The sequence below is a fragment of the Pelobates fuscus genome, chromosome 6 (genome assembly GCF_036172605.1).
Source record: "Pelobates fuscus isolate aPelFus1 chromosome 6, aPelFus1.pri, whole genome shotgun sequence".
NCBI lineage: Eukaryota > Metazoa > Chordata > Amphibia > Anura > Pelobatidae > Pelobates > Pelobates fuscus.
The window spans coordinates 276,349,800-276,373,146 of NC_086322.1; the positions used below are offsets into that span (position 1 = coordinate 276,349,800).

At 38.3% G+C, this 23,347-nt stretch overlaps 1 protein-coding gene across 2 annotated transcripts; it reads right to left on the reverse strand.

Moving 5' to 3' along the window:
- Nucleotides 1-222: 222 nt before the first annotated feature.
- On the reverse strand, nucleotides 223-23,226 carry SMARCE1 (SWI/SNF related, matrix associated, actin dependent regulator of chromatin, subfamily e, member 1). 2 transcript variants are annotated; one of them, XM_063459195.1, is made up of 10 exons: nucleotides 23,220-23,226; nucleotides 21,534-21,577; nucleotides 19,702-19,806; nucleotides 13,716-13,796; nucleotides 13,417-13,548; nucleotides 10,929-11,100; nucleotides 8,086-8,258; nucleotides 2,752-2,853; nucleotides 2,030-2,291; nucleotides 223-902 (listed from the first exon to the last, which is right to left on the reverse strand). In XM_063459195.1, exons 1-10 carry the CDS (start codon nucleotides 23,224-23,226, stop codon nucleotides 679-681), a joined length of 1,302 nt encoding a protein of 433 aa, XP_063315265.1. In that variant the 3' UTR covers nucleotides 223-678. The 2 variants fall into 2 exon arrangements, with proteins under 2 accessions (XP_063315265.1, XP_063315266.1); XM_063459196.1 differs by lacking the exon at nucleotides 13,417-13,548.
- Between the last annotated feature and the right edge of the window lie 121 nt (nucleotides 23,227-23,347).

Consider the following 23,347-nt stretch of genomic DNA (forward strand, 5'->3'; position numbering starts at 1 on the left):
AGAAATATAAATATTATATTTATATACCATATACAAATTAGCCCTAGTAGCGTGCTGAGTCAGCGTCCTTTTGTTTTCTATTTTCTAATATGGACATAACATGTCATTACATAAATACCCCAAATTCACTGAGAGTTTTTCAGGTATATATGCAGATTTTAAGTGGTGCGGAATTTACTATGCCCATAAAGTCCAATATAAATCCCAATAAAAACAATTCCATTTATGTTTGACAGGTTTCTTTATTTGAACTGTAGTTATAAAAAAAATGGTCTTAAAAAAAAAACAAGCAAAAAAAATACAACTGGTTCTTGCTAATATGACCGATTTTAAAAAGTGTGCATTTTGTGTAGAGCTGCCACTAGGCGGCTGTTTTTGTAGGAAATCCTGAGACATAAATAAAAGCCCACAGTTTTGAAGTGTGAATGTGGGATTCACAGAAATTTTTAACAAATAAAATTAAACCAGTTTAGAGCCTCCAGGATTCACAACCCTTTGATGCAGGAAGCCCCTGCAATAGAATGTTCTGTGGCTTTAAAGAAAGGATAAAAAGGTAAGCCCCTGCTATCTATTGCCCTGCCATACTGACAGCAGAAAAGCTTCATGTAATTGCTCTCCACATGCACGAGTTCCATCTATTATAAGTAAAACTAAGACTGTGATCGGTATGCCAGGTGTTCAGTCTTTCCTTTCTCCTTCCTCTAGCACTGGGTCTGGTGGCGGTTCTTCAACAGTTCCACTATTGCTCTCCGACCCGGTGTTGCTGTCGCTTGTTCCTTCATCCAGAGTGCTATCCACAGCCTCCTGAACACTTTCCTTGTCTTCGGGGGTTGATGTTCCTTCCTCATCATTCTGCTGGACCTCGTTGGGTTCCTCTGGAGGGGGTAAAGAAGGAGTATCCTCTGGAAGGATAGAATTACATGATTAAAGCTTTGTATGGTTTGGACAATATGTCTGATGTAGACTGGATTTGTAACATACATTAGAACAAATATGTAGTTAAGATAGAATGACGAGCAATTTAAATTTTGTCTACGTTTGATTTCTATGATATTTTACATAAATTATCTGTGGGGTTTTTTCAGTTCCAACATAAGTATTTGAAAACAAGGGCGTGAAAATCACAACATTGAAAAATGAGACAGAGCTGTCAGCACAGAGAGATTGGAGCTATGTTCTGTTGATACTAGAACAGGGCAGGCTGTGTTTATTGGCTCAGAGCTAGATGTTTCTATGTCTCTCACGGTAGCCAGATTGATGCCAGGGCACAAAATAAAATTAAATCTGAAGGCAGAAGAACAGCGCCCCAGGCCATAAAATGCATATTGTATTTTTAATTCAAATAAAACACAGTTTTGGAAACAAACAGAATACTGTCAGGTACATGTACAGCTTCTGTTTTGCACTATGCTTTTATAAAGAAAGATGGATGTTCATTTCAATAGCTTCACTTATCGCACTCAGTGAGGGGACACACAGGATATAAGATTTGCCACACAATAATGAATATGTGAAGGGAGCAGTTTGTACAATAGCATGAATGAAGCCATGCTCAGAAGCTAAAAGAGATATAAAATAGCAAAAAAAGCCCCTAAATAAAAATGTATTTTATGCTTGGTGAAACAGGGCTAGTGGATAAACTAAAACTCTGTAATTTAGATAAGGAACAGAAAAATAAACCTAAATTACACAGCCAGGTTTAAAAAATAACGGGGGGAAAAAAGGAAAAATCACGATCCTGCCTTTCCAATCGACTGCAGTAATTTAGCAATTCAGGTGGGTTCATCGTAAACATTGTTCAGCATAGGAAATCTATCTCAGTAATTAAATGGCTTTACTAAAATGACTTACTTTACTTAACCCCTTAAGGACACATGACATGTGTGACATGTCATGATTCCCTTTTATTGCAGAAGTTAGGTCCTTAAGGGGTTAATGGTCCTAATGTTTGCTCGCTGCAGCTTTACAAACCCTTCCCTCTTTCCCCCCATACAGGCTTTCAAATAATTTTGTGTGTGGATGCATATACCAGTTTCCATAGGAGCCTCTTCTTCGTCATTCTTTTCATCCACCTTCGCAGCCTCCGGTTCTTCCTCAGCTGCTGTAGCAGCAGCGGCGGCGGCAGCAGCAGCAGCGGTAGCAGCAGCAGCGGCGGCAGCATTCTGGTTGCGTTCAGCTTGCTCGGCAGCCTCTTTTTCTCTCTCTTCTTGGCGTTTGCGAGCCTGCTCCTCTGCCTGTGCGATCTCTGCAGCAATCTTATCCATGTCCACTTCAACCTTCAAACTGCACAGCTGGAAAGGAAAATACATAAAAATGAGATCACAGCATCTCATCATACAATATACAGAAGTAACTATAGATTGAAGTAAGGGTCTATCACCCCATCTGTACTAAAAGAGGCGTTTGAATAATTTCCCTGTGAGAAGTTCATCTACATGCAAGATTTATCATTCTTATATTTAATTACAAAGCTATTAAATGTGTTGACTTAAAACAAGGGTGTTTTACCAACCTGCTTGCTGGGGCTAAAATGCTACAATTCTCTTGTTAATTAACTACAATTTTCTGTCCAAGCTCTTCCGGATTTGCTCATAGTATGAGTTTATGCCATCACAGCTGTTTACTCAGTTACAGAGCATCTTGTCTTCTCAAATAGAAATTTCTGCTTTCCCGTTTTCAACTTTCTTAATTCTGAGATTACATTTTCTGTACATTTCTCTACCAGTCTACATATAACAAGTTAATAGTTACCCGTTTAAGTTCATTGTTGAAAGATTCTGTGCTTTCCAAGAATTTCCTTTTCTTATCCTGATGACGATCTTCTATTTGCAGTAGCTCGGCCTCCAACTTGCGCTGCAGAAAAAAAAAAAAAATACATTGTAAAAAAAAACAAAACAATAATAAATAAAAATATTGCAATAAAAATTACTGAGGTTATTTATTATTCAAATGATAGATATACCTTGATGGAGAGCACTCACGGGGCTCAGTATATTTTAAAAAAATGCTTTTATTTCAGCAACATACGATCACATGAGTTATGTCGGTGTCGACGTTTCAGTCCAGCTGGACTTTTCTCAAGACTTGAGAAAAGTCCAGCTGGACTGAAACGTCACAGACATTACTCGTGATCGTATGTTGCTGAAATACAAGCACTTTTTTGAAATATACTGAGCCCTGTGAGTGCTCTCCATCAAGGTATATCTATCATTTGAATAATAAATAACCTCAGTAATTTTTATTGCAATATTTCTTGTATAAAACTCTACAGATCATTACATACAATCAGTGCTTACTAAAATGAAAGCAAATGTACAGGTCGAATTGTATTGTTATGCCAAGGTACCAATATAAATACCACCACCTACTTGAACAAAAGTGCAGCCCCATAACGTAATGTGCGTGCTGGTGCTCGCATCTCACTGCAAAACTAAGGAAAGCAACATCATGGTGACAATTATTTTAACTCAAATTATTTGCTATTACCTGGCTTGGTGGATAATGTTAGTTCCAAAACTCTCAACAATCCCAAACCTGTCTGGAAACCCCCCACTAACAATTTGACAACTCCCTCTGTCACCCTCTCCATGTCATTCAGCTATTTATGGGCTCACAACCTCTTCTCCTTAATAACCATCATGCATTCTTCACCCCTATAGTCAAATATGCTTAGATACTATTTACAGTTGTTCAACTACTCTTTGAACTTATCTATTTATTCCCACTCGCCACTGCTCTACCCTTAAATAATTTTCAGAGATGACAGTCCTACTTTCCTGAAACAAGAAAGGAAATATTAGAGATGGACCAAGTCTACCTCAAAATTCCTAATGGGTTACAGAGATATCAGAAGGGCATGAACCCCATATGCATTAAGAGAAAAAGACTAAAGTGAAATTGGTTATTCCATTAGAGCTGGAAGAAAATGGACCCCCATTTCACCAAAAGATATCTCTAAAAAATTAGAATAAATATACGGTATAACCTTTATTAAGCCGCTTACGGACAAAACAAAAAACAAGTGAAGTAATAGTGACACACTCGTGAAAAATACAAGTGAATTAAAAACTGAGGGGATGCAGTATGGATATTGTCCACAGGTAATGGAAATGGCAGTGATATCTGAAATATAGTTGGGGTACAAAGTACAATATAAAGTACGGTATAAACTAAATCAGATATCACATACACCACATTCCTCTAGAACTGAATATCCACAGTCTGTAAGACTTTATAGGTAGCTCGGCTATAGAGGTGGGACTGCACCGTCAGGCTGAAGGAAAGTGTATATCAATACTATCATTCTATATGTTAAATTCTATATGTAGTAGTGCACTATATGTAGTAGTGCATAGGGAACTGTTTAGTCAATGAAGACCGTGATAACAGCACCTATGTGTATATACATATACACAGTGTTAGCTAGTGAATACTATCTAATATCCAAAAGTCTCCTTGTAATCATATACAATAACCTGGAGATACATTTGATAGTGGATAGATAGTAATTCACTAGATCGAAACAGCAGTGGAGGGAAATATCTCAGTATATCAATAGAAGTATGCAGTACATAAGTATAGATTGAGGATGAAGGAATTGGTATAGCAAAATGTACCTAAAAATAAGTTACAGTAAATGGTTAAAAAATATAGGTCCCATACACAAACTGGTACTTGCCAACCACCCCAATCTTTCCCAGATACAAAGACCACTTAAATATATATACCACCAATATAGGTTGATATTCGAGTCTAGCTCAAAGGTAAATTCCTTACACACTGCTGCCTTCAAGGCAGCCTAACGCTGATAGGAGTAACTATCTGACTGACTAAGGAGGGTAGCTGCTTCAGAAACGTCCAGCACTGAAAGGATATACACCAGTGCTGCTGCTACGTCTAGCACTGAAAGGGTAAACACCTGTTATCAAACTGGCTAAGAGGAGTATCTCAATCTGTCTCCTATTAGCCTTTAGTGCTGCTGCTACATCCAGCACTGAAAGGGTATAGACTTGGTGTCAAACTGGCTAAGAGGAGTATCTCGATCTGTCTCCTATTGCAGCAGCACTGGTGTATATCCTTTCAGTGCTGGACGTTTCTGAAGCAGCTACCCTCCTTAGTCAGTCAGATACATATACATATAGAATGATAGTATTGATATACACTTTCCTTCAGCCTGACGGTGCAGTCCCACCTCTATAGCCGAGCTACCTATAAAGTCTTACAGACTGTGGATATTCAGTTCTAGAGGAATGTGGTGTATGTGATATCTGATTTAGTTTATACCGTACTATATATTGTACTTTGTACCCCAACTATATTTCAGATATCACTGCCATTTCCATTACCTGTGGACAATATCCATACTGCATCCACTCAGTTTTTAATTCACTTGAATTTTTCACGAGTGTGTCACTATTACTTCACTTGTTTTTTGTTTTGTCCGTAAGCGGCTTAATAAAGGTTATACCGTATATTTATTCTAATTTTTTAGAGATATCTTTTGGTGAAATGGGGGTCCATTTTCTTCCAGCTCTAATGGAATAACCAATTTCACTTTAGTCTTTTTCTCTCAGTCCTACTTTCCTGTTCAGACAACACTGGTACATGCACAGATACTGCTCCAAGTGCAGCAATCAAATACGGTAATCACCCAATAGAATGCTTCTGACTAATGTTCCCCAATGGAAGCTCTCATTTCCATTTGAAAAGTTGTTCAAGCAGGGTGAATCAGGAAGCCCACCTTGCTGTCAGCTTGACTGCTGGGTGGGGTTCCCAAATCAAGTCATAAAACTGACAATTGCTCTTGAAATCAGCCCTTTTATGAATAAGATTAAGGTGGACGGCCTGTTAACCCCTAAAACAGTTAATCAAGCTCACGTTCTTTAGACATTGGGAGTGTCCGTTGAAAATCTGCAGCAAATCATTTTTTTTCTAACCACTCAGTACAAATTTAATCTTACATATTACTGAAGTGTTAGAAAAGAGGAGAAATACTAGGTTAACATTTGAATAGTATGGACTAGTGACAGAAGATTCAACAAATGGTTAATGTTAAAAAAAAAACCTTTGATCAAGACTCAGGCAAGATCCCCATAATGTGAAGCGTTTTGTGTGGGTCACACCTTACTGCCACACCTGGGGATTTGGGAGAGGTTAGTTTTAGCCTAATGATGGCGTGCTTAAACATGCCATCATTTGGAGCACTATATAATTAGAAAACATTATAATTTCCCTACTCTGAAGTTGCCTAAAAGCACCGCCAGGCATTTTACACCTCATAAAATCTCCTCATCAACAAAAGTTGCTGACCTAGATCAGGGAGGCGATAGTGGTCTAAAATATGGGAAGAGGAGAGTGCACACCCCATCACATCATAATGATGATATTGAGTTGTAGTATAGTGCACACTCCTATTTTTTACGATTCTAACATTGTGGAATTACACAACCTGCTGTACAGTCTATTTTAAAGCAACGTGCCTCACACTCACCATTCTATCTAGAATATCAGACAGTGCACCCTGATATACTTGAACTAAGGAATTGTAAAAAAGAAATGTGCAGGCTTTAAATGACCACTGTGGACACCATAAAAACATCATCAGAGTGAACACGATTGCTCTTCCCCAGGACATTTGCTCCATGTCCAGAGCTTCAATAAGGTAACTTCCCATTGAGAACAGTTTAAAAGACCTTCAGGTATCCTGGCACCCAGAATCGCATCACACATAAAAGCTTCATTCCGATGGAGTTGCTATGCAGCCTAGAGTATCTAATCTCCCTTCTTTTATTTAAAAAAAAATGGAATAAATCTGCACTCTTTGAAGCTCAGTAACTCTTTTTAATATTCCGAGGACTCAGTTGGATGATATAGTGCCATAAATCATTACAGGGTTCAAGATTTCCACTTGTCTCCTTGCGAATGATAACTCACCCCTAGCAAATAGCAATTCACTTCTCGTGAGTGTGCTAGAGACATAGACTTCAGACTTGCAGTGGCAAGTAACTTTTAGGTCTGCTAGTAGCATAGGACTTACATATATTGAGCCTAAACAGTTGGCAATATTCAGTTAACGAGTGGAAGTGGTTGTAGTAGAAGCACTGCAACGCTCTACACATTGATGGGCATTTTAAAACATTATACTTCTAAAAGCCAAGTAAACTGTATTCTGTATGGACACAGCACCAAAGACAACACAGGTATCATCCAGGCAAAATGCATGCCTGGATGATACCCTTTCTCTGCCAAGCTTCTTGCTCTACTTGAGAAGCCGGCAACTCTTAGAATCTAATCTTAACCTCAAAAAGAGTATGGACTATTACCACATTACAAGGAAGCGGGATGAGATATTCAACTGTGGAATAACCTTCGAGAGACGATTAAATGCTGCTTCAGGTCAAACTCTCTGAAATCTGTCTCAGACTGTGTATCCACAATCAGTACGTAACTGTAGTAACTGCTATAGTTTACTTGTTTTGCATGTTGGGAATTATTTTCTAAAAGACTCTTTCTTCAGTTTTACTTATGTTCACTCGTCATACCCAAGTCTGTCTTTTGGGGACTCAAGCCACTACCACATCAGATTCAGCCAGCTCTTCACTGTGATATTAGGTTGCTATAGATAAGTGCTGTAGCCTACAACAAGACAATTTTAATTCCAAGTGTGCCTACTCCTAGCTGTCTCATTATTGATAGATATTTCAGTATGCAAAAAAGACAAGTCTACTGTCTGCTTCCTGAACATGTTGTGCAATACAAGGTGCAGCAGTCTGCATTAAGACAGGTCTACTCCCCTGTCAGCTTATAAAGCTTGTTCCACGGCAGTTTTAGCAGCTAAGATCCAACCAAATAAAGCGAAGACTGCAAATGCACAACTCCCCACAGTGCAGATTACAAAGATTTGATATAATGAAATTATTTTTAAGCGAATTGATAATGTAACATATTTAGGAACTACACTGCATTTAGCAATTAACACTCTGTACAACAGCAATTTTTTTTTATATATATATATATATATACTATAAATACTATGCTTTAAAAATAGCCCCCTACTGCCTCCATGACATATGTACCATTTCGTACCTGATGCACCATGAGAGACTGGACTTGTCTTTTAAGAACCTGCATCCGGGCAGTTGTTACCACAGATCGTACGTCGGGCACCACACTTTCGCTAAGGATTTCACTGATAAGGCGGTGATTCCTCTGGAATCTAGCGGCTGCAGTGTGCTTCATGGAAAATCCGTCATCATAATCTGTAAGACACAGAACGGGTGTTAGTACAAGCAAGTTTAACATTTACAATACAGATACTATACTATTTATGCCCAATGTAAACTTAATATATTTATTGATTTTGGAAAGATTTAAACTAACAGACCTTGCTTTGTATCAAACTTGCTTATCTGAAGGGATTCTTTTTATAACCACCTTGGCTGGCTGTTTGCAAATAAACAACATGATATTATTAAACCTTTGCATAGAACGGGGAATTTGGGGAAGAAAAGGACAACGCTCAATCAATGGGGTTGTTCGTAGAGGCAGTAGACAACTTCTTGCATGTGTAGTTCTACATTTTAGAGCAATACTCTAAAATCATAGGGCACATTACCCTAGACTAAGAGTGAAGATACATTAATGCAGATCAATCTTGGCGGGGAAGAAATGTGTGAATGCCGTCTCTCTAAACACTGAAGATCATGGTTGATGTAGTTCAATAACAACTGTAGTACCAAATGGAGCCATCATTGTGCCCGTATATGAAACAGGAAGAGACTAAAGGATTGTGGGTAAAGATCATACTGTCTGCAGGAGGTAGGAATCAGAACATAAAACTCAAAGTGTGACTAAAGTGAAATAATTTCCCAAAAATAGGAAAAATTTTACTTTTTTGTTTTAAACCGCTGTTCTGCTTTTAACCGTATAAAGACCAAATACTATACTTTTATAATAAGGACATCGCTGGGACATTTCAATGTGTTGTTCAATCATAAAGGGTGATTGAAGAAACTTGGGTGTAAAATGCAGTTTGATACATATTGTATAAGTCATAGTAAAATCAATCAGGCATAATTAAAAACTTTGTTTGACTGGAAGAGACAGCATTTAAGAATCTGTTTATTCATAGTAGGCTCTCTGCCCAGAACATCACACTGCAGGTACATTGCTTAATGACAGACTCAGCCACGCCTGTCAGCACAGAACAACGTGGGAGATAGGCAGCAGACAATAGGAGGAGTGAGGATCAAGAATTGTGTAAAACATTAAAAATAATGTGATGGTTATGGTGTCAGGAGTACCAAGGTGCCCTCTAATGTAAATATTCAAGACATTTGCTAATGGTTTGACATCTTACCTGTGGTTTAACAGACCCTGATCACTTCTTCTATAGAGAACTGGAAGCTCGTGCATGGAGCTTCTGTTAGCTCTCCTGCGTTAAAGGACCACTATAGGCACCCAGACCACTTCAGCTCAATAACGTAGTCTGTGTGCCAGGTACCCCTAGTTTTAACCCTGCAGCTGTAAACATAGCAGTTTCAGAGAAACGAGTATATTTTCCTGACACTATAGGGCTCCTTTAATGTCTGCTGTGCAGCCAGGAGTCACTAAAAAAGCATGTTAATGCCGACACAAGAACCAAAGAATACCACAAAGGAGCCCAGGTAATCTTCCAAGGATTCCTTGTAAACGCAGGGTATAACATTAAGACTGATGTGCCGTGACTTTGCCGCTAGCAGTGAGAGCAAACAAAATATACATAAAAAGGACTATTTAGTCAGAATGTGTCATATTTTGCTACATCGCTGTTCTATTCCTTTATTAAAATAAATAAAAACTCCATCTAGGAGACAAATCAAGCAACACAAAGGGAAAGAGATTATTTTGGGTACAATGTGTGCCACATATGGTAAACGGCTGCTATTTGTTGAATGGATCACAATATTGTTATCTATTACAATCCGTTTCCTTATTAACAGGGTGTGTAAACTATGAATAAAACAATTATTATGTGCTGGGAATCTGCATTGCAGCAGAGAAGTGGAGAGTAGTATACTGTCTGTGCACTAGATGGAGCTAAAGTATACACATTAACAATATTAAAAGGGAACGGTCACTTCCCAGGATTTTTAAATATTACATTTACCTATTGTTATATTTAAAAATGCATATGTAGAAAGCCACAGAGGTTTAGTCTGCAACTGGAAGCTTCCATTTTAGGTCCCTGTCAGTAATTGTTATAACTGCTGCCTTCTGCACTTGGCGGTCAGCATTAAGAAGCAAAGAGAGGAGAATTTAAAAAAAAAAAAAAAAAATTAAAAAATTGCCATTTCTTCTCTCCATTTGATGGTGTGCCCTGATTTTGCCGTTTCTGAACTGAAAAAAAATTAAGTTTGTAATCAGTACACAGCTTTAGTGCCCCTCCCTCTGGTTTCAACAGTTACATTTTTTTTTCTCAAGAATGAAAGCCTTTCTGCCCCTCAACGTCTCAGAGCGCACTCTGAGACAGTAAAATGGTCCAACCAAAAGCTACTCTATTAGAAGCATTTGATTGAGCCTCGCAAGGGAAGGCGTGATGTCAGATAGGGCGTGGAAATTAAGCGAGAAATACTTTGCCCTGCGAGGCAAGATTTCAAATATTTAAATGATTTTATATAAAATAAGGGGGTGGACAAGATCAGCAGTGTTAATAAAGGAAAAATGCTCATTTTGAGAGAAAGGGTTATAGCAGCCCTCTAATAAAGATTCCTACAGAAATTAACCCTGGAACGACATAGCTAAACCTATCACAAAAGGGTATGCTATATGAAGGGGAAAACAAGAAAAGGCTGTAATTTTTATATAGAGTATCCTTGCACTAAAATGTATGATGGTTATGTTGAGGTTGTGAGGTTCATGCTCAGTTTTGCACACTTTGATTTACTAACCATCAGGATCTTCCGCAGGTTGGATGCTCATGTAGGGTTCCCCCTTTTCCATGCGTGACTGGCGCTGGCGGCTTTCTTCCTCCAGAGCAGCTTCCGCCCTGCTTTTGGCATTGATGTAGGCGAGATAAGCAGGTGAATTGTGGTACGTCTTCATTGATTCATTGTACTCAATCTGCAGAGAAAATTATAAAAGGTTATTTGGTGCACACAGGTTCTGGTGGGAGATGCCGGCATGGCTGTCACAAGAAATGCACAATCTATTTTATTCTGGGTGAAAACATTATGTGCAAAGTACTTAGGGTAGCACTTTAACAGACGTTAGGGGGATGAGATAATGAATATGAAAAAAACAAACTACTTTACAGAACAGTGGGGGGCAGGAGGGGGGAGAATACAAAAATGCTATTTATTTATAGATATATGGATGTTCCCTGACTTGCAGTTTACAACCAATATCTAGATGTAAAATCATACTTTTAAGCAATGGGCTTTTCTGAGAAAAAACACTAACAATCTCAGAAAAGCTGTAATTTAACACATTTCATCTAAAAAATATTTCATTAATGTATGATTGAGTTAAATGACACCATACTTTAGACAAAAGAGCCAACAAGATGCCCCCAGCCTTTATGAAATTACAACTCCCATAATGCTTTGCCATCTTGCAAACTGGTAAACCATCATGGAAGTTATAGTCTGGCAAAAGTTAGAAGGGATCTTGTTGTCTACCCCTTGTGTGAAGATACCACAGAGGCTTATCTTTGCAGATGTCCTTTATTAGTGTTTACTTTGAGAAGAAAAAGCAATCTAAGAAAACATAATAATCACACAAAAATTGAATAGAGATTTATGGATTTTAAAGTAGGGGATTATGCATTCTTGAAATATTTACAACTCATTGTTTAAACTTTTTAAACTTTAAATCATTCCTGCAACCAAGCAGGACTCTGTCCAGGGTACAATATGAGCTTTTGCAGTTGTCGCACTGGGGAGATTTTTCTACATTTTTGGGATTATACATTTTAATTAAGGTACTTCCTGTAGATTTTGTATATTTAAATAAATGCACTTTAACATTTCACAATAAGAAGTTTGGAGTGGGACTATTTAATTGTATCTGCCATCACAAGCTATATTACTCAGCATTTTATTCCCCAGAGTAGTTTGAGAAACATGTTTATGTTAAAAATTTAATCTACATTGAAGCAGGAAGGGTGTCATCAAGCCTCACCTCTGCATGAAATGTATATATCTACACTGCATGTATCATGTAACTAGACTTTAGATGCAGCCCCAAATAGAGCCTAATTAAGAACAAAACACAGTTTCACCACATTTGGTAAATCATCCGTTTGCTTACTATTTACAATATCTCGATCACTTTAGTATCTATCCTCTTCAGGAAACCTTGATGATTTTTTCCAGCCTCCAAAAAAAAAAAAAAAAAACCCTCGAATTTTATGAACTTTTAAAGCTTGTTGCTTGCACCGTTTAGAGATGGTACTGCTTACCATGCCTCACGAAAGCACTTATTCACATAAGTAACACACCCTAGAAATAAGTTGATTGATGAGAATATTCAGTATGTTATACAAGTACCATATGGGACTGCTGAAGGGGGTACTTCATTAGAAATGTTAATATGAGTTCTATTGTATAACTGCTACCCGAGGATAAGTGCAGATAGTGATAGTCAACCAGTAATTCTTCTGTTGATGACCATGATAAATACCTCACCTTAGTTGAAGTGACATTAGAACTGCATGGTACCTTATTAACAATATGCAAAACCGTGACTATTATTCAGGTGAATAGATACCTATACTGGCTAGTTAACAAATGAAGCCAGCATGTGAGAGTGTGTGGTGTAAAAAAGATGTGAAATATCTGGTAGCTTCCACACTTACTGTTTAAGATTCTGGGAAATTGTTCTCCAATGAGAACCCTCAGAGGGACATTTTTAGCTTAGCTTAATAAATTGTAATCTTTACTAGGTACAGTAGGCATTAAACCTGTTCTCAACAAAGTGTTCTTTAGATCGGACCCAACTGTAATCCCGAAGGAACCAATTGAGAAAGGGTTGTGCCGAATATTCAGAAAACATATAGGTTTCATGGGCCACGTCCAGCTGATGATCTTGATTATGCTTTCAATTTGGTTCTAAATGGGGATGCATCATTGAAACAAAAACAGACAGACAGAACAAAAATAAAGAACAGACTGCCATACTACACTCCCAATGGGACTTAACAGAAGTGACCAGTGAACACGGACTTTTATGCTCCTTCCACATACTTGAAGCGGACATTTTTTTTTTTCCAGCCTGGGACCTAGTGAACAAAACTAGCAACCCTCACACTTCAGAGAAAACAGCGACTCAAGCCTACAGAGTGGCTCCTGTGGCTCTAATGGGATTTATTTTATTTTTTTTATTAATTTTTTTTTTCCTCTCTATTTTTTTTTTTTTTTTAAAGCTATAACCTCGTACCTTTTCAGCTTCATATTCGTTCAAGTACTCTTGCTTCTCCTCATCGGTTAGGTCACGCCACATCCCACCAATGATCTTCCCAATCTCCCACAACTTAAGGTCAGGGTTGGAAGCCTTCACTTGGTCCCAGACCTATTCAGAGACATTGGGGTGCGGAGATGGTTTTTATTGAGATAGCTAAATGGTTGATGTTTTACTTTGCATAAAATTATTTAGGGGCGATATATGGGCTTTTGGGATATTAAGGATATAAGAGGGATGTGTAGCAGCCTCACCGAGAACCCAAACTTATCACTTACCTTCCTGCTGTATCTCATGTACGGCATCAGAGGCTTATCTGGAGGTTTAGGTGGCTTTGGGATTGTAATCCCCGATGAAGCCTACAAAAGGAAAATGAAAGACAAAAAGTATGTTTAATACATATTATTACACTGCAGTCATGACTACAATACAATATGAATCCAGATGTGTCCCTTTACTACATATTGGCAGAAACTGAAACATATACTACTTTCGAGACTGCACAGCATTTTCAGAGTTTTCTGATCTTTGTGTGTCAAACAATAACAAACATTTACAGAATTTCAACTCAAGAACTCTATTCCTACTCTGCTACAACTAGCAATCATCAGATTTCTTGTTTTAGGTCATGCTATATAAAGCTAGCAGTGTAAAATATGTTAACTTAAGCTTCCTACACTCCTCACCAGAAACATGTGGACTGCTCATCAATCTCAGATGAAGGTTTAAAAGTGGAAGTTGCTCTGCACAGCAACCATGCCTCAATTCCAATGTGTTTCCTTTATATACTCTGCGCACTGTAACAACTACAGTGTGCTGCAGTAGTTGTAAGTAGTCAAACCGTTTGCTTCTTTTAGCTTTCCTGATCCAAGCCCTGCTATGCAGGGTCAGCTCATGGGCTAAGAGCATCAGCTGATTATCTAAGCCCAACACTATCTTGCTTAGCTCAGCGCAGATAACGTCTTTATAATTTTTTATAAGTGGACCCCAGTTAAGAAGTCAAACCATTAGTAAAGGGTTTGACTACTCACATTGTGGGTGCCAGAGCACCATTAGTACTATAGTGCACTGTAGTGGTTATGTAGATTGAGCCACAGTTGTGGTAACAAGAATGACAGCTGTTGACAATGAAGCAATGGGTTTGTACATTTCTCTCGTGGTTATGAGGCTGAAACTGAGCTTACATGAACATTATCTTAATGCAGCTCTATGTACAATAGTCAATATACCAAGCACTAATTCTCCACTTCAGGAAGCCCCAACTTATTACTTATGGACAAGTCTTCTCTGATTTATGAGAGAGTACAATGATCCTTTCCTGCTCCTATAAACAAAGTGATTGAGGAATCTAGGACAAAGAAACAGGTGAAGTGGGTGTAAAAAACAAAAAGCCCAAATCTGCCATTTTCTGCATTCAGGTACCAAAGGAGCTTCCAGTGTACGTTTCTCACAGAAACCTGTGGCATTTCAATCAAATAAGAAACTAACAAGTCTAATACAGAAAACAATGCTTTCTCATTTACTTAATAATGGGGAAAAAAATAACAAGATATACCAAGAATAGAAGCAAAACATGCCATACACGTGCATTGCTCGTATAGGAATCCATAACAGAGTAACACAGATTGCAGCCATTCCCTAGTTTAAGAGGACCCCACTGCACAGAGAAGGCAGCCATTCAGGCGAGATGTTTTCAATGCATCTCCAGAATGTATCTAAATAAAAAAGGTGGTATACTGATTTTTGTGTGCTTCTTTAAGCAGGCAATATTGCACGTAAAAGTCTACTAAGTTTCCATCAGTTTACTACGTTTCCATCATTTTCTTTACTGAGAGGGTAGTGGATGCATGGAAAAGCCTTCCATCTGAAGAGGTAAAGGTTAACACAGTAAAGGAGTTTAAGCATGCATGGTATAAGGCTATCCTCGCTATAAGATAAGGCCAGGGACTAATGAGAATATTCAGAAAATTGGGCCGACTACATGGGCCGAGTGGCTCTAATCGTAGAAAGGCTGCATATAAATAATAGGATGGGAATAAAACCAAAGGTAAGATTGTCACTAACATTTAATGTGTTATGAAGATAAGAAAAGGTGTGTGTTACTCTTTGCTGAAATAGCATTGTTTGCAGCAAATTCAAATTTGAGTTTCTAGAGTAGGGATTTCCCAGTCAATCAAGTTCCTTCTTGAAAAAATGCAGCATGTCTTCTATTTACATCCTAAAGGACTTCATTCTTGTTTTTGCTGAGTGCATTGAGATAAATTGTTGCAGTGATAACAGAATATACGGTTCTGCAATGGCATATGAGGTCAATGCAACAAACAAGGAGCATACATTGCTGGTGTGCTTGGAATGTTCTGCAATCATTCTGAATTTACTTCCCATTTCGTGGTTAGAGTGACAATGAATCATTTTACATACTTATTGCAAGATCTTCTCTTTTGAAATCTAATATATACTTTTAATGTTGCCCCACTATGAGTAATACTACTTACGGCAAAATTACTTTTAATTAGCAGTTTTAAAAGAGCATAGTTGTAGGTCTATTTGCATATACAGACTCACTTTGTATAATATGTCCTGTTACATGAATATTTGTGATTCGTATAGAAGAAAAGTTACTCTTTCTTCACCTGCTCACTCGGTAAATAGGTTACTTGAGTCCTTTAAAAGACCACTATAGGCATCCAGACCACTTTAGCTCAATGAAGTGGTCTGGGTGCCAGGTCCCCCTAGTTTTAACCCTGCAGCTGAAAACATAGCAGTTTCTGTTTACACTGCAGGATTAATCCAGCCTCCAGTGGCTGTCTCCCGGACAGCCACTAGAGGCCGCTTCTGCGATTTACACAGAGTAAATTGCACTTATTTGACACTCGACACGGAATCCAACGTCAAAAAAGATCCCCATAGGAAAGCATTGAGTAATGCTTTCCCATGGGTGGGTTTGAATGCGTGCGCCTCTGGCCGCGCATGTGCATTCGGCTCCACTTGGAAGCTGGTGTCGATGGAGGAGGAGAGGTCACCAGTGCCGAGGGAGCCCAGCGCTGGATTAAGGTAAGCAAATAAATGGTTAACCATTTATTTGCAGCGGAACGGGGCTCTAGTCACCTAAACGGTGACTAAGGCTCTATAGCGTAAGCAATACATATTTGTATTCCTAACGCTATAGTGTTCCTTTAAGTCCACGCAGCAAGAATTATGGATATGTTCCCAATATTATGGCCAAGCAAGTCAGGATGCTTTGCTGCACTGGAGATTTGCAGTAAACAGGTCAGCTAATGCAGGCCTACTTTAGCTAGAACTATGTTCTCATGTTTGTGCTCATCAGAAGGAGTTGATGCTTAACAACCTATTGTATACAAGTGGAATTTGTATTCCTGGTTTTCCACTTACTGTGGATGGAGGACCACAAACTCAAAAATCAGGGTTTGCCATTAAAAGCCAGGACAATTTTAAAGGTATATTTATATACAGTGAGTATGGCTCCCCTATTGTATGTATGTACATCAGTTCATCATGCAGAGAAGTATGTAAAGGATTCAATATTATCTATTCATTAAGTTTTCATCTTTGCTTTTGTGGTGTGTATGAGTTAATAAAGTATGAGCACAGGTGGTTATTAAAGAAACAACATGACTGCTCACCATAAGCATGTTTTAAAATGTTTGCATCATTTAAGGTAACAAGGTATAGAAGTAGGAGGTAAACCACCAAAAAGAAGTGTATCTTTGAGTAAAGATAATACAATAGAGTTTTGGGCAATATTTCTGTTATTACAGAATTTTCATCTGAAATGTTACCTTGTTAATATTCTAATTACAGTAAAAAAAAAAAAAAAAAAAACGAACAAAAAAGTGCATACTTGATCGTTTTCCTCTTCAAATCAGATGAACATGGTGAAGCAGATCAGTCAAATTCCAGATTTAAATTAAAATTAAAATTTGACCTAAGCTTATTTTTCACAATGTCCTTTTTCTTTAATTGTGGTTTGCACTTTGACTTTTTGCGCAAGTAAGTTTGAAAAAAGTCCAGGTCTGGTCCACACAGAGAACATGTGGGTGCATCAACTTTAGATACTATACATGTTACATGTATGAAGGTATAATAGCAATAATTTCACCACATTTGTAGAGGCATTAGACATTATCAACAATTCAAAACATGTGGAAGTATCCTCATACTAAGTTTCTCATTATTTGATACATTTGGATGAATGCTGTGGATCTTCCCTTTCAGTCTGTATTGATGTAACTGCAGGTATTACTTACCTTTTTATAGAAAAAGTCTCAATGGGCCCAAAGAAGGACATTCCATACGTTCATTTTACTAGATTATTTTTTAGTAGTTTATCCACCATTGTCCCATTCAAACACATGTTCTTCTCAAAAGGTTGCTGATATTTACCAACTAGGATTCATTTACATACTCTGCTCCATTGTATAGAGATTGGCATCACTCAATGAAATAAGTGTCTGAACCGCTCATTGGTTGATTACATACCCTACCTATTGAATGTGATCCATGGAAATTTCAACTCTTAAACAGCAAATTCAATCTAGTCTGGGCACACAACGGCTTTGTGTTAACAGTTTTATTTGGTCATGGATAGAAAAGTTTCAGACTTGCTATGAAAAATTTGGCAAAGCTGTGGTGTGCCCAGACTATATTGCATATGCTTTATATGATTTAGAGAACTTGCCACCTCCAGTTTAAGTGCACCATATGTGGCTTTTGGCTGAGTGTGACCCCTCTCTACTCCATTTAAACTCTTAAGTCACCAGCTTTCTTGTACTCTATGTATTAAGTGTAAAGTGAGCTGGCTGTGAAGGTTCCCACTAAACCATCTTATGAACCGTAAAAATAACAACTTAACAGCGCTCTGATACCATTACAACTATAGCTCACTGTAGTAGTTATGTCAGGAGTCTCCCAATGTCTTTCACTGTTAAGAACATACAGTATTCAAAAGGTATGACACTTACATGGGTATCAAGGGCACCCGCTGTCCAGCTCCTCTTTACAAATATAGCTAAAGCAAAAGTTCCCCATACACATTAGATATATCAATTTTATCCATATTTGGAAAGATTTTGTTATCTGACAGTGTAAGCAGATGCTCTGAGACAGTGAATTACGTCCACGCATGGGTGGAATTAAAGGGGTACAATAGGCATCAAAACAACTTTAGCGTAATGAAGCAGTTTTGGTGTATAGAGGTTGCCACTGCCTTCTCACTGCTCATTTTTCTGCCATTTAGGGATTAAATAAACTTTTAATTCTGTGTATGCAGCTCCTACACCTCCCTTGGCTGTGATTGGCACAGTCTGCATGAAAGAATTTGTTCCATTTTCAATCAGCTGTTAACAGGACATAATAGGCACCAAAACAACTTTTCTTTTCTATTTGTATTAGCGCAGGACTTTTCTTTTTGTATTCACTTTTTGTAAGCGCAGGACTTTTATTTTTGTATCACAAAACTAGGTTACAATGCTGCCGCCCATCCCATATGTTCCCTATTAAGGGTTACTAAGTATATAGGGGTGTATATAAAAAGTACAGTGAAGGGTCAGAGTAGGACCCGTCTAGGGGGTCTGCCTTGACGTAAGCAGGCGGGCATTCCCTCCAATGGCCATTGGAGTAACTAAATGACCTCCATTTGTTTAAATATACATAGGGATTAAGGAGAGAGCGCAGGTAACTTTTCTTCTTTGTTTTTTACCAAAACAACTTTAACTAATGCAGTTTTGGTGTATAGATTATGCCTCTGCAGTCTCATTGTGTCTATTGTGTCTTTTTAATATTGTTGATGGGGAAGATGGAATTTTCTCTTTAGTAATATCTGTAAAATGGAAAACAGTTTCACTCTTAACGATTAACAATGAGAAGGCACCAAGGAGTCCTGTCACCATAAACCACTACTGCATCTAAAGTTGTTATGGTGCCTAGAGTACCTCTTTAAAATAAAAAGAACACATAGTTGAGGGAAAGACGAAAAACAAACCTGTTATACATTAAAAACATCTAAAACAGTTTTATGACAAAGTCCAGACATATTTCAAGGTGCATGCTTATCGATGGGTATCCAGTATATACAGAGTGCAGAGGAGTAAATCGAGCTGACCATTTGTACAACAAAACTCTAAAGAAGTGAACATTCTGGATTTATTACAAGTGGTTGTAACCCTATTTATGTTTCACAACAATCTGAATGCCTGTACAGCTGCACTGTGAGACCCCATGTGACATATCAGTTGATTTTCCTACCGTGGCCCTGCTGTTGCTGCCTGGGTTCCCTCCCAGCCTGTAGTTGTTGTAGGCAAGATGGCTGTATGGATTGTATCCCACAAACCCTGGTGTGCTGGGCATTTGCTGATGGAAACAAATGAGACAAAAAACACGAATGAGAAATGAGTTCCAGCAGGGGAAATTAAAAAAAAAAAAATTATCTAAAAAGTGAAGGAGATAAAAGTAAAAAAAAATAAAAACTTAAAAAAAAAAATACATATGAAAATGGTTTGCTCATGATGTGTAAAAGTAGTTGTGAAATTTAACTAAAATGGATTATAATAATAATTGTAAACGTTTGGCAAGGGACTGAATGTAAATTCCTGCAAAATTGAGATTTGTTGTCCATAATAAAAATATTAGTCATATTTGATAAAATTCTGAAATGATTTATAATGCGCCAACACATTTTACAGTGCTGAACAATGGGTATATCGGATCTCTCTCATTGACGCCAGTTGCAAATCTAGTAAGGTAGTGGTGTAGAGAGGGTTACTGAGCACAATTATTGTTTATAAAGGAAAGATAACTAAAATCATTATTTATTATGGTGCTATATTATAGCATTGATGTGTTTATAAATCCCTCTTCCTGTTTCCTGCGATGACATAAGTGGTGGAAAAAAGCCTCTGAATATAGGTCAATATACTATATAATTTTTTTTTTAATTTATAACCCTGTGACACTGTTTCAACAGCCAGTTGGGGGTATATTTAAAATATTGAATTTGTTTCCTGCTTCTGTAAAAGCAGCAGACTTCCTGATTTTCGTAAAAGGGACATGTAGTTGAAGCTGGTGAAGTAGGACATCCTACAAAACCAATGTGCTGGTCAAAAGTTTCACTTTGAAGAGAGCAAGCACATAAAATGGCAGCACGCATTGGACAGACACAGAACATGTAATTTTATGAAAAGCAAGCATGAGGAATTTTACTTGTACAAAGCTGGGTTTTGCCCATTACAAATAAAGGCAACATCTAATTTTAATCCACAACAATGTGTTTAAAATTAGTACACGTCGGTTTGTTGGGTAAAGCAGTTTACGCTTCTGCTTCATTGGCCTCCATGCATGAAAGTGAAGTGCAACTTGTGAGTGTAAAAGATGCAATTGTAAATCTTAAAATGTGCAAGGTATCTGTTTATGGAGGGGGCTCCTTTTTTGTAAGGTAAGTTTGGGGAAAAAAATCAACTTGTCCCCAAAGCAGCCTTAAAGGGAAACTGTAGGCACTTAAATAACTTATTTTTATTGAAGTTGTTATAGTGTCTGCAATCCTGCCCCCCCCCCCCCCTTCTAACCCCCTAAAACCCTTTAGTGAGCTGATTACTGGACATGGAAAAGAGCGGCTTCAAGCCACGCCTCCAAGCCCTCTATGTATGAGAGCCGGGAGTCTTACTTTCCGGTTCTCATATCGTAACATCACGCATGCATGCGCAGTGGCGTCATGGTTGGTGATAGAGTATCAATGTATGGCAGGTGCATTGTGGCTCCTCTATGAGGAGAATTGGAATGGCCCATCATCTTGGAGGCATGCCTTTATGATGACGCAACCCAAAGAGGTCGCAGCAGCATCAAGGGAGACTCGGCACTGCAGAAAAGGTGAGTAATTAGATTTTTTATTTATTTCATTATTTTTTTGCACAGTATGGGGGGGACAGGACTAAATTGATTAAGGGTATCAGGGCTGTAGCGTTGGGAATAGACATGTATTCCTAATGCTACAGTGTTCCTTTAAGAAAAAACACTCTGCGTGGAGCAATCCTATTTGTTGTGCCATGTCAATGCAATAATATCTCGTAGCTTTTATTACTTACAGTTGTGGGAGCCGGAGCAGGCGGCGGAGCATACGATGGTCTTTCTATTTAAAAGAAAAAATATATATGTTAATTTACCAACAACATTGACAGAAAGGATGGGTGCACATACACAAAAGTGAAAGAGAACGTGTAATAGGTTTTTTATTTAAGGATTTTATTTGCAAGCGTAGGGTAAAAAAATATCTTAAAGATATTAGTGTGTGTTCATCTTAAGAGTGGTAGGAAACAATGACAAAATGTCACACCATCCTGATGTACAAATTCAGGATCTAGGGGCCCAATTAAGGGGGAATACCACAAAAAAGTCGAAATCCACGAAAAACGTAAGAACACACACACACAAAAAAAAAAAGTGTAAAAAATACTGTTGAATCACGAGAACTTAAATAGGCATTATAGGCACCCAGACCACTTCAGCTCAATGAAGTGGTCTGGGTGCCAGGTCCATCTAGGGTTAATCCTGCAGCTGTAAACATAGCAGTTTCAGAAACACTGCTATGTTTACAATAGGGTTAATCCAGCTTCTAGTGGCTGTCCCACTGACAGCAGCTAGAGGCGCTTCCGCGCTTCTCACTGTGAAAATCACAGTGAGAAGACGCTCCCGTCCGTAGGAAAGCATTGAGAAATGCTTTCCTATGGACTGATTGAATGCGCGCGCGGCAAGAGCGCGATTCAGCGCTGACGTCGGAAAAGGAAGGAGAGTTCCTCAGCGCCCAGCGCTGGAGAAAGGAAAGAGTTTAACCCCTTCCTCTCCCTTCAGCCCGGCAAGAGTGGGACCATAAGGGTGGGGGTGGGGGGACCTAAAGATCCTATAGTGCCAGGAAAACGAGTTTGTTTTCCTGGCACTATAGTGGTCCTTTAATGGTTTCAACTAATATTATCAAGTAATGTTTGGAATTTGCACTATTAAGTTCATTTTGGGACAAAACACCACCGTTAATAAGCATAAGCTAAAGTACCATTATCACTAGATTGTAGTGGCTATTATGCTTAAAGGGACAATCCAGCCACCATAACAACTTCATCAAAATTAAGTTGTTATGGGGCAAACAAGTCTGTGGCTTACCATTAGAGGTTAAACCATTTGTGAAAGGTTAAACCCAAAAGACTCCTCTCCAGCGCGGGACCTCTCTGCACCCTCCAATATCCACTTGCTGAAAAACGTCAAAATGAAAGCCTGGGACTGCCGCGGTTTATGGGACTGTTGTTTGGCTTAGCGTGGTCTGCAGACGCTCTCAGCAAATCAGTGGATCTCCGTTCGTAAAACTGTATTTTTCTCAAGCCGGTTTTATGAATAGCTGAAAGTGACTGCTCTAAGCAAGCAGTGGCAATTGTGTTTCTGGAAGTCCTAGGCTTCCATTTTGCATCTTTTCAGCAAGCAGATTTTGGAGGGTACAGAACGATCCGAGACTGGAGAGGAAACTTGATGGTTAAGCCGTTCATAAACCAGTGCCAGAGACCACCTGGCAACATAGCAACTTATTTTCGAATAAATTATGTTGCCTGTACTTTTCCTCTTAAAGTGTCCCCTTATTAATACATAATAGATTTTGCTGCAGAGTTAAATGTTGAATGAACCAATAGGTATAGTGTAAACAATAGTCCAGAATAAAAACAAAAAAACAACCCAAAAAACGTGTAGACAAGTGGGGTAACAGACAATTAAGCACAATGGTCACTTACTCGACATTTTGCAGACTATTTTTCAAAATGGTCACATAGAATCTGTAAAAAAAAAAAACATTATGTTAGACACAACGATACTGATAACACGTTATATGTATCATGTAAGGTGCTTCTGTTAGCTCCAC